Genomic DNA, 18,517 nt, shown 5'->3' on the forward strand with positions numbered 1-18,517 from the left:
CATAGCAGATCCCCAATAAATATTTATTAAACAAAATAATACTAATTTTCATAGAATCTATTCAGTTATACATTTTATATTACTGTTACAACTTTCTCAAAGCTTCATAGATGAACAATTTCCTCAGGACCTCACCTTAAAGAACCAATGAAATCATCTTCTAAGCTTACTTACGTATTTCTTAACAGAGTTTAAACTTTGTTTCTATGAACCTATGATTCTTTCTTTTTTTTCATAAATTTGTTTTTTTATTTTTGGCTGTGTTGGGTCTTCTTTGCTGTGCACGGGCTTTCTCTAGTTGCAGCGAGCTGGGGCTACTCTTCGTTGTGGTGCGTGGGCTTCTCATTGTCGTGGCTTCTCTTGTTGCAGAGCATGGGATCTAAGCACGCGGGCTTCAGTAGTTGTGGCACACAGGCTCTAGAGTGCAGGCTCAGTAGTTGTGGCACACGGGCTTAGCTGCTCCGTGGCATGTGGGATCTTCCTGGGCCAGGGATTGAACCCATGTCTCCTGCATTGGCAGGTGGATTCTTAACCACTGCACCACCAGGGAAGCCCCCTATGAACCTATTATACTTTCTAATGTTTATTTCTCCACCTGTAAAACTCAGTTTCACTGACAAGTTATCCAAATCAGTGTTCCCTCCACTTTTAAAATCTATGCGTTTTTTTTAAAGGTTTTTAAAATAACACTTATTTCTTAAAAGTTAACACGTGCAAAATAGGAAACCAAAAAACACAAGAAGAAAAAACAAAGTCATCCACAATCACAAGCAGTTTACTGTTTGATGTGTCGTCCTAGGTCTCGTTTGTGTACCTACAAAACTTAGCATCCATTTTTATGTAATTAAGATCATACAGTTATGTATCATGTTTTTTCACACATCATGAATATTTAACATTTCAAAGTCCCAAAGCTATGAGTATTTTGATAACCAAGAATACACTAAAACCAACTCAATCTGGAAGGAAAAAATGTAATCCTGCCTTTCTTGGCAACAAAAATTTCATAAAAGACAAAAATGGCAACAGGCCTCTAGATAAAGATATTGGCAGAGTTATGATTAAAATACTACATTCCCTTAATGTTCAATTAAAAATGAGACATAATGCAACAGAGTACGTAAAGTATAATGCTTCTAAGAAGATTCATTACCTGATCTAAACTATTAAAGTATTAGCAAGGAGGTATGTTTCCACTGAATTACTTAATGTATTCCTATAGTATAGCCAAGAGATACACACATACATCAATGGTTATCATCAAAATTTAAATATGAACACATCCACATTTAGCCCTACCTTTATACTTCCTTCTGCCCCTCTGCTGCCAACCTAATGAACAAGTCCTGATGTACATTTCTCAGCTGAGGGTTTAACAATTCCATGTCCAAGATGTTGCTTTTTTATCAATTATAACAAAGATATTTACAAATGGGTTAATTCACTAGCTCTACTTTTTATCATACATTGTCACCTCAGGACTTCCAAAAAGCCTAGATGTTGCAAAATAAAGAACCTTCTATGACTTTTAAATAAACACAAAATCTCACTTACTTCACTTTGAGATACTGGGCTTGATCTAGGCATTCTCCCATCCTCGAAAGAAATGGACTTTCAGCTTCTATATATCCTCACTAGCCAAGAAAATTCAGTCCAGCTTTTCTTTAAGCAGTTTGCATAATAAAAAAGCTTTTTACCCTCCAAATATTTTCACACTGAAGATGACTTGTCAAACCACATATACCCTGGCTAGAGATTCTAATATGCAAAGCCAAAATGACAAATCACTAGAAGTGACAGAATATTTAGAATTACACAATTTTGATATTTTTGTACTATTTTCCATTTCATTTTTTGTGACCATTTGTCACTTCAAATTGTGTTTAAGTCTAACTGCTAGTCAATTAATTTCTTAAGATTCTACATAGGAATATTTCTCCAGGCATATATATATAAATAAATATAATTGGGAATAATAAAGTCCTGGTTACCCGAGACTAAAATTAAAATTCAAGAATACTCATAAAAAATCAAGAACATTTCTTAATTCAAGACAGAGCTCACCTCCTGATCTTGTGCGGTATCACTAAACCTAATTTCACTTTTTCTGATTTTTTTCTCATCCTGAATATCATCTTCTTCTTCTTGTACCCAGGTTCTTTTTTGGCTATTGCAGGTTTCTTCCAGTTTATTTTCAGATGGTGAAATCTCTTTTTGGTATGTCTCAGTCAAAGCCTTTTCCTCAGTATCTATGCTAATAGAGTCTGAGGAATTAATCTCACCCGGATATATAGGAAGATTTTCCTCATTTATATATTGAGATGGACTTAAGTTCAGTTTAGCTGCAACAAATCCAGTGTCTGAATGTTTACTGGAGACTGGCTGAGTTTCTAAGTTATTTAAATCAGTTGTGTCTCCTGGAATCGGCTTCAGGTCATCAATACCAGTGACACTACAATTTCTCCTGTTTGGCAATCTGGGCAAAAATATTCCCAAAGAACATCTCCTCACTTTATCTTTTATAGTCGTCATTAATGGTACAGAGATGGTTTCAGCTCCATTATGAGAAATTTTATTTTCTTCATCCTTATCATCTTTAACACTGCTGGACACTATGTTAACATTATGTATTTCTGTAGCTTGCACTATACTCATATTACTGTGTGCCTTATTTACTAATTCAAGTAATTGTTCTGGAGAAGGTGGTATATGAACTGGTTGGAAATCTAAAAATTCTTCAGTTTTTTCATTCAAATTATTCAGATGTGGTTTGATACTACTAAAAGTTGCAGCATTAGATGCAATTACAGGATCTGATGCTTCTCTAGGATTGATATGAGTTTGAATAACTTGCTTAGTCAAGTCTGAGTTACTGTGGAAATCTATAGCTGTATTACATTTAGCTGTTTGAATATTTTTCTTTAGTTCTTTTTTACAGGCCATAGTAAACTGTTTCTCATTATTGAGCATTGTGGAATCGTTTTCACATATGGGTTCAGAGGCATTTCCTCTAACAATATTTAAATTCTTATTTCCCACTTTAGACAATATTGTTTCATCTTTACTGACAATACTCTGTCCTTGTTGAGGTAATGGATGTTGCTGGGCTGACAGATGATGCTGAGGAGCAACACAAACATCATCAACAAAGGTCTTCTTTAAACTATGCTCTGCATTATCAACAAAGGCCTCCATTTGATCCTTTGGAAGCTTACAAGATACTCGCTTTGAGTTAAGTTTAGTCATCTCCCCCAAATCTTCACCATATACTGAAGTTTCATTAGCTAATAGATTTGGGGGCTCCTTAATCAGATCTTGATCTTTGAGTACTGTTAGGACACAGTCTAACTGTCCTTGGGTACTGGTTTGAACAACTTTTTCCTTCTCTAACAAAGAACAAGGAGCAGAAAGAGGCAGTCCCTCAGATTTCAAATAATATTCACTAGCTAAATTGTTTGCATAAGGAAGCTCATTTTGCACTGGGCAATGACTGGCTTTTACATCATTTTTATCACATAAGGGCATGCCATTCTCCTCCAAATTATCAAAAAAGGAAACATTAGGTAAACAGGAATAATTATCACCGGATCCACAAACAGCAGCTGCAGAACTGCCTGTAAAACCCACATTTCTTCTATCTGTACTATTTAAGTGACAGCTTTCAATTTTGGCTTTTTCCAATACATGGGCCTGGACTACAACTTTCATGACCTCTTCATCCACAGCAGTGCTATGGAATTTGACTTCTGTCTCACCTTGACCCCCAGACAATGTATTAGTAGGAACAAAGGGTATCACATGATGCTTTTGCTCAGTGTGAAGAACAGTTTTGTTTTCTACAGCCAGTGCTTGTTCTTTAGTGATTTCTTGAACAGAGCTACCATCCTTAGGAAAAGAAACACCCAAGGTTTTTCCTTTTGCTATTCCAAATTTAGGGTACTCTTGAAGTATTTTCTCCATGGCTTGACAATCAATGAAAACAGTGTGGGACTTAGTAACTTCCAGATCACTGTGATTATCTACAAACATAACAGTTTTGTCCATAGGCCCAGTGGTTCTTTTATCTGGTGAGAGAGGTTTATATTCTAAGGCAGTTGTATGACTTCTGGTAATCTCCATATCATCCTGCCCACATGTATATAAAACAGTATTAGAAGTTCCTTCCAAAGGCACCCAATGGGAGTCCTCTCTATCTTCCAGGACACCTTTGTTATTTATTTCCACTGTACAACTCTGGATGACATCCACACCATTTCTGTCATTCTTTGAAAATGCAATGGTCTTGTCATTTTTGAGTCTAAGGCTCTTCCTTCTCTGACTTTTGCCTGATAGAGATTCATTCAGAAATCCAGGCTTTTGTACATTTTTGTCATTTTTCCAAATGGTTGATTTAGACACTTCCATGTTATCAGCAGCTAAAAATGCTTCAGCTTTCTCTAAAGGATCACTATTAGACCATTCCCCCGGTAATGTTAGCTGGCTGACTTTTGCTACTGAATGATCACTTTCACCATTGTCCGGAAAGAAAACACCCTCCTTAGCAGGATTAGGTGTCACTTTTGATTTTTCTAGGCTTTTTCTTTTGGATAGTTCAAAGTTAGAGCTGTCTGGAAGCATAGTTTTCTCCTTTGCTTGGTAGTCAATGAAAACAGTATGGGACTTTGTCATCTCTAGTTCATCATGATTATCTATAAACATTAGAGTTTTGTCCACAGGCCTAGTAGTTATTTTATCTGGTGAGATAGTTTTACATTCTATAGCAGTTGTGTGACTTCTGGTGACCTCCATGTCATCCTGCCCACATGTATACAAAACAGTTTTAGAAGTTCCTGCCAAAGGCACCAAATGGGAATCATGTTCATCTAGTAAAGGTCTATGATTTATTTCCACTGTGTAACTCTTGGTGATATCCATATCATTCTCATCTCCCTCTGAAAATACAACAGTCTTATCAATTTTTAGTCTGCCAAGACTTTTCCTTTCACAAATTTTGACATCTTGCTTTTCATTCAGAATTCCAGTTTTGTCCTTCAACACACCCATGATATCATTAGAAATAAATACTCCAGTTTTTTCTATCGGACTTTCATTACATTTTTCAACTTTTACAGCTTTCTGTCTGTTTACTGTTGTTAGCTGGTTGTTAGTGTTTTCTAAATTAGTCTTACCTAGTTCTAGTACTTCAGAAGGACCAAATCCAATGACAACAGTATGACTCTTGGTTAGGTCCATATTTTGCTCCTTCTCTGAACAAATAATTATCTTCTCATGAAAACAGTCAGGCGTGGGACTGCCTAAACTTTTCCTCAGTGGCTCAGGCAGTTTAGAATTCTGGTCTGGTACAGGTTTCACTGTTTGACTATTAACAGCAGTATTATGATTTCTCATGGCAGACTGTCCTTCTGATGAAAACAATGGCTTTGTAGTAGGAAACAAAGATTGCTCACAAGAAACTGTATTTCTATTATTTCTCAGTGTTACTTGTTTATCAAGATCTCCACCAGAGTATACTATATTATGGCTTGTTGCTATGTTCTGGTTAATATCAGGTGACTGAGGAGAATCTTTATCAAGATAGGGTGAAATATTCAAAACTTGATCTTTTCCTTTGTCCCATGTGTCAGTTGGGATGTTTTTAGATATTATGTTTGGTTGTCGGGATGGTTCAATATGACCTTTAGTCATTTCTTCCCATTCATCTGAAGGGCTTATGCTGTGAGAGTGAGATTTACTGGTATTCTCAGATGCCAGACTGTAAGATGCAAGAGGAAACTGACTTCCTACATTAGCTATGTGACTTTTAGTCAAATCCATATTTTCATCTGTGAAGATTTCAGTCCTTTTGTCAGTCAATGAAGTAAATAAAGGATTTTCCAGGCTCTGCTGTAATCTTTCCTTAGATACATGAGGAACTGAGCTATAATTTATATTCATTTCCCCATCCTCTGACATGATTATGTGATTTTGGATCATCATTTCTTTTTCAGATACTGGTGCAGCTGCTATTTGTACATTTGTCTGAACTTGTTTAAAAAATTGATTATCTATTGCAACTGTGTGACTCTTGGTAATGTCCATGCTTTCTTCTCCCGAATAAATCGTATTCTCTCTGAGAAGAGAGATGGCATCTGGATTGGGATACATTTTAGAATAACTCCTGTCATGCTTTAGCAAATTCTTCTCCTCTCTCATACTTGAGAAACACTTGGTCAGTTCCATGGCATCATTACAACTAGAATAGAAAAATGTCTTATAATCTTGAATAGCTGGACTGGAACGTTTAGATTCTGGGATCATGGCCAATGTTCTGACGTCCTGGTTGGAAGTCTGTGTGACTGTCTGAATTTCTGTCCCTGTAATATGACTGCTGGTAATATGTATGTCACCTTCAGGGTTTAAGGAAGGGTCTTGAAAAGCATCGTTTGGTTTATTCTTAAAGACTGTCTTCTGTCCTAGTGCTTTAGCTCCATGACCTGTTGAAACATCCATCATTACATTCTGAGTTTGATTTTCTATTTCAGACGGATTATCTGCTGAAGGTAACTTCTGTATAGTGTGGTTAATTGTCAGGTCCATAAAGTCATTGCCATAAATTGTAATATCATCACCTTTAAATTCCCTTAAGCTGGGCTCACTGGATGTGGGAACCGAAGTCTGAATATTGGCTGTATGACATTGGGTAAAATTCATCCCATCGTCTTGTTCTCTAAAAAGTCTAGTCATATTATTGCTATTTGCATCTACACTAAGAGATACATGCATTTGATGCATAGAAGAGGCCCTATTTGATTCTTTGTAATGAATAGGCATCTCAGAATTTTCTTTATCAGGTCCTATAAAAGGAGAAGCATTCGATTTTCCTGTTTTCAATCTTTTTACGAAGTCATTGAAATTTATTTTCTTTTCTGAAAAAGTGCTTTGATCCCCAGAAAAATTTAATTCTTTCTTCATTCTTGAATCCTCAATGTGGAGCTTTAAGTTAGCCAGAAATGATGTGGTATCTATCTTGGTGGATTTTTCACTTTTGGTACAATCTAAAAGGCCTTTGGTAATCATCACAGTATGACTTGCTGTCAGGTCCATCTGGTTTTCATCTGAAAAGATGACTGTCTGGTCATTTGCATGTTTCCTTTCATGGTTGTATTCTGTAATTGAAATCTACAAAGAAAGGAAAATATAAGAGATCAAATCAAATGCAAACTTCTAAAAAGGTATTTTATAACATGTACTATATAGAAGGAGTATTATATAAACAATCCTAGATGATGGTTTCATGTTACATTGGTTTGTTTGAATCAATGGTGTGGTGTGCAGCACAGAATTTGTTATTTAAATTTTTTTCTGAAGTCTGTGAATACTTTTAGTGTTTCTGAACAAATTAAAAGTTAATTATTCACCCACTAGACTGAGTAAAAAATGAAAAGACTGACAATAGCAAATGTAACTATAATGTAAATTCTAATTGTTATATTAGATAGGTCATTCTCATTCTAAGACTTGGAAGGAATAAGTGCACGATGGCTAATTTATAGTACACTCTATACTCTTGGGTGGTTGAGTTGTCCTTGAATGCAGTGGTTTTACTTGTGAGGACATGGTCTAACTCTTTATTGCTCAAAGTATGGTCTGTGGACCAGTGCATTAGTATCACCTAGGAGACTGTTAGAAGTATAGAATTTCAGGACCTACCGCAGATCTGCTGGATAAGAATCTATATTTTAATAAAATCCTGAGATGATTCACATGCCCATTAAAGTTGAGAAGTCCTTATATAATTAACATATTTCCCTATTATTTAAACTGGCAGTGATTTAACTATACTTAGTTAACTGGAAAGGTACGTAGTTTTTCCAGTCTATGTTGGTCCATTTTGGTAAGTAATCCCTAAATCATGTCACTAACATGAAATTTTTTGTGTTTTAAAAGTTTTAACTATCAAATAAGATTAAAATATGAAGGCACTTGCATGAACTCATACCTCTTTCTGGGGCATCTGGGTCTGAATGGGAGCACAAAGCAATGTATTCATCCCTATTAAGTAAAAAGAAAAACTACAGTCAATGACAAAAATATATATCACCAAGAGCCTGACTTCCCTTTTCTTAGGAATTTCATCAGCTACAAGTATTTACTAAAGTTTTTTCAGTTACTAAGTCCTTCCTAAATTTCACTGAGACTTTAAAATTTTCCCATTTTAGAGACGGAGAGTTCAGTGATTACTGTATTCTCTGTGTGATTAAAATACTTTTCGAATGTGGTAGAGATTTTTAGAAGGTGGGATTCTAAAAGTGGAAAGTGTGGACTACTTTTTTTCCTCCTTCACTTCTCCATTTTTATTTCCTGGATAGTAGAAGTTACATAGTAAAGAGTACCAACTGATAAGACCAAAATGTTAATAGCATAGATGAACTTATTTGCAAAGCAGACAGACACAGAAAACAAATGTATGGATACCAAGGGGGGAAGGAAGGGTGGGATGGATTGGGAGATGGGGATTGACATACAAACACTACTACGTATAAAACAGATAACTAATGAGAATAGACTGTATAGCACAGGGAACTCTACTCAATGCTCTGTGGTGACCTAAATGGGAAGGAAATCCAAGGAAGGGGGGATATATACATACGTGTGGCTGATTCACCTTGCTGTACAGCAGAAACTAAGACAATATTGTAAAACAACTATACTCCAATTAAAAAAAAACAAAAAAAGACCAAGATATTAGGGTAAGATTCTGAGGCATCTTTTATTCTATGTTAAGGAGTCTAAATGTTTCCAGGATGAGACGTGCATTTTATAAAAATAATTCAAGAGAAGGAGAAGAAAGAAGATTCAAGAGAAGATAAACCAATGAGGAAGCTACTCTAAAAGTTCAGGTACAACATGTTGAGAGTTTGTCTTAGGGCAAGAGACAATAAGAATGGAAATAAGGGATTAGACTCAAGACATTCTAGAACTAGAGATTGGTTCAAGATGGCGGAGTAGAAGAACGTGCGCTCACTCCCTCTTGCGAGAGCACCAGAATCACAACTAGCTGCTGGACAATCATTGACAGGAAGACAGTGGAACTCACCAAAAAAGATACCCCACATCCAAAGACAAAGGAGAAGCCACAATGAGACGGTAGGAGGGCTGCAATCACAATACAATCAAATCCCATAACTTCTGGGTGGGTGACTCACAAACTGGAGAACACTTATACCACAGAAGTTCACCCACTGGAGTGAAGGTTCTGAGCCCAATGTCAGGTTTCCCAACCTGGGGCTCTGGCAAATGGGAGGAGGAATTCCTAGAGAATCAGACTTTGAAGGTTAGCGGGATTTGATTGCAGGACTTCGACAGGACTGGGGGAAACAGAGACTCCACTCTTGGAGGGCACACACAAAGTAGTATAGCATCGGGACCCAGGGGAAGGAGCAGTGACCCCATAGGAGACTGAACCAGACCTACCTGCTAGTGTTGGAGGGTCTCCTGCAGAGGCAGGGGGTGGCTGTGGCTCACCATGAGGACAAGGACACTTGCAGCAGAAGTTCTGGGAAGTACTCCTTGGCGTGATGCCTCCCAGAGTGCACCATTAGCCCCACCAAAGAGCCGGGTAGGCTCCAGTGTTGGGTCGCTTCAGGCCCAACAACCAACAGGGAGGGAACCCAGCCCCACCCATCAGCAGACAAGCGGATTAAAGTTTTACTGGGCTCTGCCCACCAGAGCAACACCCAGCTCTACCCACCACCAGTCCCTCCCATCAGGAAACTTCCACAAGCCTCTTAGATAGCCTCATCCACCAGAGAGCAGACAGCAGAAGCAAGGAGAACTACAATCCTGCAGCCTGTGGGACAAAACCACATTCACAGAAAGATAGACAAGATGAAAAGGCAGAGGGCTATGTACTAGATGAAGGAACAAGATAAAACCCCAGAAAAACAACTAAATGAAGTGGAGATAGGCAACCTTCCAGAAAAAGAATTCAGAATAATGATAGTGAAGATGATCCAGGACCTCGGGAAAAGAATGGAGGCAAAGATTGAGAAGATGCAAGAAATGTTTAACAAAGATTTAGAAGAATTAAAGAACAAACAAACAGAGATGAACAATACAATAACTGAAATGAAAACTACACTAGAAGGAATCAATAGCAGAATAACTGAGGCAGAAAAACAGAGAAGTGTCCTGGAAGACAGAATGGTGGAATTCACTGCTGCAGAACAGAATAAAGAAAAAAGAATGAAAAGAAATGAAGACAGCCTAAGAGACCTCTGGGACAACAGTAAATGTAACAACATTCACATTATAGGGGTCCCAGAAGGAGAAGAGAGAGAGGAAGGATGCAAGAAAATATTTGAAGAGATTATAGTCGAAAACTTCCCTAACGTGGGAAAGGAAATAGCCACCCAAGTCCAGGAAGCACAGCGAGTCCCATACAGGATAAACCCAAGGAGAAACAAGCTGAGACACACAGTAATCAAATTGGCAAAAATTAAAGACAAAGAAAAATTATTGAAAGCAGCAAGGGAAAAACAACAAATAACATACAAGGGAACTCCCATAAGGTTAACAGCTGATTTCTCAGAAGAAACTCTACAAGCCAGAAGGGAGTGGCATGATATATTTAAAGTGATGAAAGGGAAGAACCTACAACCAAGATTACTCTACCCGGCAAGGATCTCATTCAGATTCGATAGAGAAATCAAAAGTTTTACAGACAAGCAAAAGCTAAGAGAATTCAGCACCACCAAACCAGCATTACAGCAAATGCTAAAGGAACTTCTCTAAGTGGGAAACACAAGAGAAGAAAAGGACCTACAAAAACAAACCCATAACAATTAAGAAAATGGTAACAGGAACATAAACATTGATAATTACCTTAAACGTGAATGGATTAAATGCTACAACCGAAAGACACAGGCTTGCTGAATGGATACAAAAACAACACCCATATATATGCTGTCTACAAGTGACCCACTTCAGACCTAGGGACACATACAGACTGCAAGTGAGGGGATGGAAAAAGATATTCCATGCAAATGGAAATCAAAAGAAAGCTGGAGTAGAAATACGCATATCAGATAAAATAGACTTTAAAATAAAGAATGTTATAAGAGACAAGGAAGGACACTACATAATGATCAAGGGATCAATCCAAGAAGAAGATATAACAATTATAAATATATATGCACCCAACATAGGAGCACCTCAATACATAAGGCAACTGCTAACAGCTATAAAAGAGGAAATCGACAGTAACACAATAATAGTGGGGGACTTTAACACCTCACTTACACCAATGGACAGATCATCCAAAATGAAAATTAATAAGGAAACACAAGCTTTAAATGCCACAATAGACCAGATAGATTTAATTGATATCTTTAGGACATTCCATCCAAAAACAGCAGATTACACTTTCTTCTCAAGTGCACACGGAACATTCTCCAGGATAGATCACATCTTTGGTCACAAATCAAGCCTCAGTAAATTTAAGAAAATTGAAATCATATCAAGCATCTTTTCCGACCACAATGCTATGAGATTAGAAATCGATTACAGGGAAAAAAATGTAAAAAACATAAGCACATGGAGACTAAACAATATGTTACTAAATAACCAAGAGATCACTGAAGAAATCAAAGAGGAAATCAAAAAATACCTAGAGACAAATGACAATGAAAACATGATGATCCAAAACCTATGGGATGCAGCAAAACCTGTTCTAAGAGGGAAGTTTATAGCAATACAAGCCCACCTCAAGATGTGGTACACATATACAATGGAATATTACTTAGCCATAAAAAGGAACAAAATTGGGTCATTTGTAGAGACATGGATGGATCTAGAGACTGTCATACAGAGTGAAGTAAGTCAGAAAGAGAAAAACAAGTATCGTGTATTAACGCATCCATGTGGAACCTATAAAAATGGTACAGATGAACCGGTTTGCAGGGAAGAAATAGAGACACGGATGTAGAGAACAAACGTATGGACACCAAGGGGGGAAAGTGGTGGTGGGGGTGGTGGTATGATAAATTGGGAGAATGGGATTGATATATATACACTAATATGTATAAAATGGATGACTAATAAGAACTGCTGTATAAAAAAATAAATAAAAAGAGTGGAAGTTGAAAAAAGAAAAAAAGACATTCTAGAACTGAAATATAAAGGTTTAGGTAACAAACTGGATGTTGGAAATAGGAAGGGACTGAAGATGCTATAATGAAACAGGAAATACATTTAAAAATTCTTAAGTTTAAAGGTAAATATTTAGAATATTTCAAAGAGTTTATGGCAACCTCGACTGAATATGATGAAGTAATTATGGGCTTTTTATTAAAGCTTTATTTACATATCCAGCTTCCATTCTTGTCATTTACTTAACAAATATTGTTTCAGAACCTATTATGTGCCCCAGAACTCAACCATATACTAAAGCACAAAGAACAAGACAAAATTTCTGGACTCAAAAGAGTTCCTAGTTTAATAAGAGAGCCAAAAGTAAATACCTAAAATACAGCATGATAAATTCTACAATAGGGACTTCCCTGGTGGCACAGTGGTTACGAATCTGCCTGCCAATGCAAGGGACAGGGGTTTGAGCCCTGGTCTGGGAAGATCCCACAGGCCGTGGAGCAACTAAGCCCATGCGCCACAACTACTGAGCCTGCACTCTAGAGCCCGCAAGTCACAACTACTGAGCCCACACGCCCTAGAGCCCGTGCTCCACAACAAGAGAAGCCACCGCAACGAGAAGCCTGTGCACCACAACGAAGAGTAACCCCCACTTGCAGCAACTAGAGAAAGCCTATGTGCAGCAACAAAGGCCCAACGCAGCCAAAAATAAAAATAAATAAATTTATATTAAAAAAAACCTACAATAGACTAAGAAATAAAAGGGGTGTTGTAAGAGCACAAAACAGAGTGACTAACTCCTTGGTTTTGTCAGTGAAGGCTTGATTTAAGCCAGTATTACTTAACGTATGTTGCCAGATGGTGAACTGCTTATTATCAATTAATTAATTCATTTTGAGATAAGGAGCTTGCAGCTGATGTAAAATTCCTTTCATCAGTAGAGCTTTGCTAAGAAAAAAATGCCGCTAACTAAACAGTAGCTTACTGCCATAGTTGGTTTACATTCTATTGCAAGTTCCTTTTCTGTCAAGGACTATAACAGTTTGTGGACTGGCTACTTTGAAAGCACTAAAGTTAAGCTAAGTGAAAAGCTAAGTTAAGTGAAAGATGAGAAGACTGTTAGACAAACTGTATTAGGAAGATCACTTTAGGCAGAGGAAATAGCATTTACAAATGGATACAGGCAGGAAAAAAGTCCACATGGGAAACTGCAAGTAGTTATTCATGGGCTAGAGCACAAGATGCCTATAAAGGGCTGGAGATAAACTTGGAGAAAAAAATTATAAAAGGTTTTCCAAGTTTATGCTAAAGAGTGTGGGTTTTATCCGGTAAGCAAAATAGTGTCACTGAATAATTGTAAGCTGGGAGGTAATATGATAAGATTTAGAAATATGTAGAATGGACTAGAAGGATAAGAAACTAAATACAATAGCTCAAGAAAGAACAGCGAGGGCTTGAATTCAAATACAGGCAGAAGGAACAGAGAATAACTAACAGATGGGACAGATATTTTGGAGACAGAATTGAAAGAGAATAGGGCCTGAGGAATTCCCTGGTGGTCCAGTGGTTAGGACTCCTCGCTACCACTGCAGGAGGTCCAGGTTCGATCCCTGGTCTGGGAACTAGGATACCGCAAGCCGCACAGCCAGAAAAAAAGAAAAAAAAAAAATCAAAGAGAATAGGGCCAAATGGATATGGGGAAAGGAGGAAAAGGTAAAACATGACTCAATTCCTGACTTGAGTGAATGACAGTGAGTGGGAGTTCAAGACAGAGAACAACAGGAACAGCAGGTTTGAAAGAAATATTAGTAAGTTTGTGAAATTTTAAATTAAAGATTTTGTGTAAAGAAGAACACTTTCTCTACATTTTTTGTTCATGGTTCTCTTACATACTACTTTTCAAGGAATCTAGATAAAGAGAAAAACGTATGATAAGAAAAGTACTCTGATCATACTCACCAGTTATCTCACAGTAGTTATCTTCTGGATTCTTATTCCTAAAAATTATAAAGTAATTTAAAAATCTATACTCTGGACAATTACCAAGAATCACAACAGTTGAAAGAGTAGGGTAGGCAATAGGTTTTCGCAGGGTGACTGGCAGAAAACTCCAAAGACATCTTTAAAAAAAGACTCATCTGGGCTTCCCTGGTGGCGCAGTGGTTGAGCGCCCGCCTGCTGATGCAGGGGACACGGGTTCGTGCCCCAGTCCGGGAAGATCCCACATGCCGCGGAGCGGCTGGGCCCGTGAACCATGGCCGCTGGGCCTGCGCGTCCAGAGCCTGTGCTCCGCAGCGGGAGAGGCCACAACAGTGAGAGGACCGCGTACCGCAAAAAATAAATTAAAAAAAAAAAAAAAAAAGACATCTAATACTGGCAGAAAAAATTACAAGGCAATTAAAGGACCTTACCATTAAATTTTTTCAGATATCTAAATTTCAAGAACACTATAAAAATATGTTTAATACATGCTGCTTGCTTTTTCTAATTTTTTATTAAAAATAATTTTTTTTTTTTTGGCCGTGCCACGAGGCTCGCGGGATCTTAATTCCCTGACCAGGGATTGAACCCGGGTCCTCTGCAGTGGAAGTATGGAGTCCTAACAGCTGGACCGCCAGGGAATTCCCTATTTTTTTTTTTAAAGAATGACCTGTAGGGGCTTCCCTGGTGGTGCAGTGATTAAGAATCCTCCTGCCCAACACAGGGGACACGGGTTTAAGCCCTGGTCCAGGAAGATCTCATATTCCTCACAGCAGCTAAGCCTGTGAGCCACAACTGCTGAGCCTGCGCTCTAGAGCCCCGGAGCCACAACTACTGAGCCCACGTGCCACAACTACTGAAGCCCACACGCCTAGAGCCAGTGCTCTGCCACAAGAGAAGCCACTGCAGTGAGAAGCCCGCACTGCAATGAAGAGTAGCCCCGGCTCCCCGCAAATAGAGAAAGCCTGAGCGTAGCAACGGAGACCCAACGCAGCCAAAATTAAAATAAATTTAAAAAAAACAACGAAAAAACGAATGACCTGTAAAGCAACTCATTTTCTAGAAATTTAGCTTTAAAAAAAAAAAGGTAAGTCAAAGGAAACAACCCAGGGAATTCCCTGGCAGTCCAGCGGTTAGGACTCCGCGCTTCCACTGCAGGGGACCCGGGTTCAATCCCTGGCTGGGGAACTAAGATCCCAGGGCGTGGCCAAAAAAAAGTTAACCCAAATGTCCATCAATGGGGAGCTGACTAAATGTTGGTGCAGACATACAACAGATTATAATAGACTGAGGTAGATCTACATGTAACAACATGGAAAGTGCCAAAGACATTGAGTGATCCCATTTTTGTCTTGTCTAAAAAAAAAAAAAGCTAAAGATAAACCATGCACTTGGATATACATATAAAATTTCTGCAAGGACATCCAAAATTATCAACAGTGGTTATCTGTGAGGAGCCTAAGTAATATGGCCTAGAGATTTTTCTGTGTCAATATATAACGAGAATCTTTTTTTTTTTTCCAGCTCAACACTAGTCAATTACATGGAAAAACTGTAATTTATTTAACCAGTCCCTTACTGATGGACATTTAGGATCTTTTACATCTTTTACTATTAAAATAAATGTTACAGTGAATAACTTTATATCATCATTTCACACATTTACAAGTGTATTGGTAAGATAAATTCAGAGATGAAATCTCTGAGCCAAAGAGCATGTGCATTTAAAATTTTGAATGATATTGCCAATTGCCTTCTACAATATATACCCACTAGCAATGAGACTTTTTACCTATATTCTTAACTGATTAGATGAAAAATTATGTCTCAATATAGTCTAAGTTTGTATTTCTCTTATGATTAAGATAAGCATGTTTTCATTTGTTCAAGCCTACTGCTATTTAATTTTTGTATTAATGTTATAATAAGAAAAACTAGTTTAATGAAAAAAATCTGAGGACTTGGTATTTATTGTTTTGTACTAGCTCATGTATTTGAGGATTTATATATGAAAGTAGAATGTTTCATCCCTCTTAATAGGATAAGGTGTACAATGCACATACTTATCAACTATAGCAGTATATTAAATTATGCAAAGAATTTGTTTTCTGAATTAATCCTAAGTATTCCACAAAAGGAAATGGAAATAAAAAACAAAAAGAATTTTAACTTTAAAAACACTTCATTTAATAGGAATAAACAAGTTTTAAAGTATAATTTACATCACATTTTTTTACTTACTGCATAAATAGGACATTTCCTCCTGCTCCTGTTTCTATAAATAGAGAAAAGATTAAAGTTTTTCAATAATACACTGATTAAGCATTAGAAAAATTGCATAAGGACATTAACAATAAAAAAAAATACTAACGATGTACCTTTCATTCTGCCCCCCATGGCTCAAGTTACACTTTTTTTTTTTTTTACATCTTTATTGGAGTATAATTGCTTTACAATGGTGTGTTAGTTTCTGCTTTATAACAAAGTGAATCAGTTATACATATACATATGTTCCCATATCTCTTCCCTCTTGCATCTCCCTCCTTCCCACCCTCCCTATCCCACCCCTCCAGGCGGTCACAAAGCACCAAGCTGATCTCCCTGATCTCCCTGGCTATGCGGCTGCTTCCCACTAGCTATCTACCTTACATTTGGTAGTGTATATATGTCCATGCCTCTCTCTCGCTTTGTCACAGCTTACCCTTCCCCCTTCCCATATCCTCAAGCCCATTCTCTAGTAGGTCTGCGTCTTTATTCCTGTCTAACCCCTAGGTTCTTCATGACATTTTTTCCCTTAAATTCCATATATATGTGTTAGCATACGGTATTTGTCTTTCTCCTTCTGACTTACTTCACTCTGTATGACAGACTCTAGGTCTATCCACCTCATTACAAATAGCTCAATTTCATTTCTTTTTATGGCTGAGTAATATTCCATTGTGTATATGTGCCACATCTTCTTTATCCATTCATCTGATGATGGACACTTAGGTTGTTTCCATCTCCAGGCTATTGTAAATAGAGCTGCAATGAACATTTTGGTACATGACTCTACAAGTTACACTTTTTGAGCAATAAGATGGATACTAAGTTATACCAATTATCTGGTTAGATAACCACAGCATAATTATATAGACAACAGATTTAGCAGGGATTGCAGTAACAAATTTACCTGAAATTTCTGACTTTTTCACTATTTTCATATGAGGGTCTGTCTGGAATACTCTAGAAAACAAAATAAAGATTACTGAAAATCTGCAAGGTTTTTTTTTTTTTTTTTTAAATGGTGTGGCTTGTAGGATCTTAGTTCCCTGACCAAGGATAGAACCTGTGCCCCCTCCAGTGGAAGCACAGAGTCCTAACCACTGGACTGCCATGGAATTCCCTGGCAATGTTTTATTGGGTAGGCCAAAAAGTGCCTTCGGTTTTTTAAGTAAAAATAAAAGATACATTTTTCATTTTCACCAAGGACTTTATTGAACAACGTATTTACCCTTTTTTGTTCCACTACCTTCTGCCATTTTTCAGGCAACTTCATAATTCCATCTTCCCAAAAGATGGATCTTTTTGAGCAAAGTACTGTTCCAGGTGCCTTTTACAGTCTTCCAGGGGATTGAAATTTTTTCCATTAAGAGAATGTTGTAAAGACCAAAATGAATGGAAATCCAAAGGTGCAATGTCTGGTGAATACGGCGGATGAATCAGAACTTCCCGTACAAGTTTTGACAGTTTTTGCCCAGTCATGAAAGAAACATGCAGTCTTGTGTTACCCTGATGGAAGATTATGCGTTTTCTGTTGACTAATTCTGGACTCTTTTCGTCGAGTGCTGCTTTCAGTTGGTCTAATTGGGAGCAGTACTTGTTGGAATGAATCATTTGGTTTTCTGGAAGAAGCTCATAATAGAGGACTCCTTTCCAATCCCACCATATACAGAACATCAACATCTTTGGTGTGGTTGGTGGTGGTTCATTTCACTTGCCCAAGATCTCTTCCGTTCCACATTATTGTACAGTATCCACTTTTCACTGCCCATCACAATTTGTTTTAAAAATGGAACATTTTCATTATGTTTCAGTAGAGAATCGCATGCAGAAATATGGTCAAGAAAGGTTTTTTTGCTTAACTTATGTGGAACCCAAACATCAAAGCTATTCACATAACCAAGCTGGTGCAAATGATTCTCAACACTTGACTTGGATATTTTGAGTATGTCGGCTATCTCCCTCATGGTATAACGCTGACTGCTCTCAATTATTGTTTCGATTTGATTGCTATCAACTTCAACTGGTCTACCTGACCATGGAGCATCATCCAGTGAGAAATCTCTAGCATGAAACTTCGCAAACCACTTTTGACACGTTCGATCGATCACAGCACCGTCTCCATACATTGCACAAATCTTTTTTTGCG

General features: G+C 37.6%; 1 protein-coding gene and 1 non-coding gene across 2 annotated transcripts in view; one reads left to right on the forward strand and one right to left on the reverse strand.

Moving 5' to 3' along the window:
• Positions 1–18,517, reverse strand: part of KNL1 (kinetochore scaffold 1) — a 65,956-nt gene that overhangs the window by 28,306 nt on the left and 19,133 nt on the right. Inside the window, 5 exon segments of the mRNA XM_089907354.1 lie at positions 2,065–7,158; positions 7,979–8,031; positions 14,086–14,123; positions 16,348–16,381; positions 17,279–17,331. Coding sequence (XP_089763480.1) covers positions 2,065–7,158; positions 7,979–8,031; positions 14,086–14,123; positions 16,348–16,381; positions 17,279–17,331 — 5,272 coding nt within the window.
• Positions 13,676–13,748, forward strand: TRNAG-ACC (transfer RNA glycine (anticodon ACC)). Its single transcript has one exon. It is a non-coding gene; the product is annotated as a tRNA-Gly (tRNA).

The sequence above is a fragment of the Delphinapterus leucas genome, chromosome 2 (genome assembly GCF_059928025.1).
Source record: "Delphinapterus leucas isolate spDelLeu-1000000601 "Yukka" chromosome 2, BTC_Dleu_Yukka2, whole genome shotgun sequence".
Classification (NCBI taxonomy): domain Eukaryota; kingdom Metazoa; phylum Chordata; class Mammalia; order Artiodactyla; family Monodontidae; genus Delphinapterus; species Delphinapterus leucas.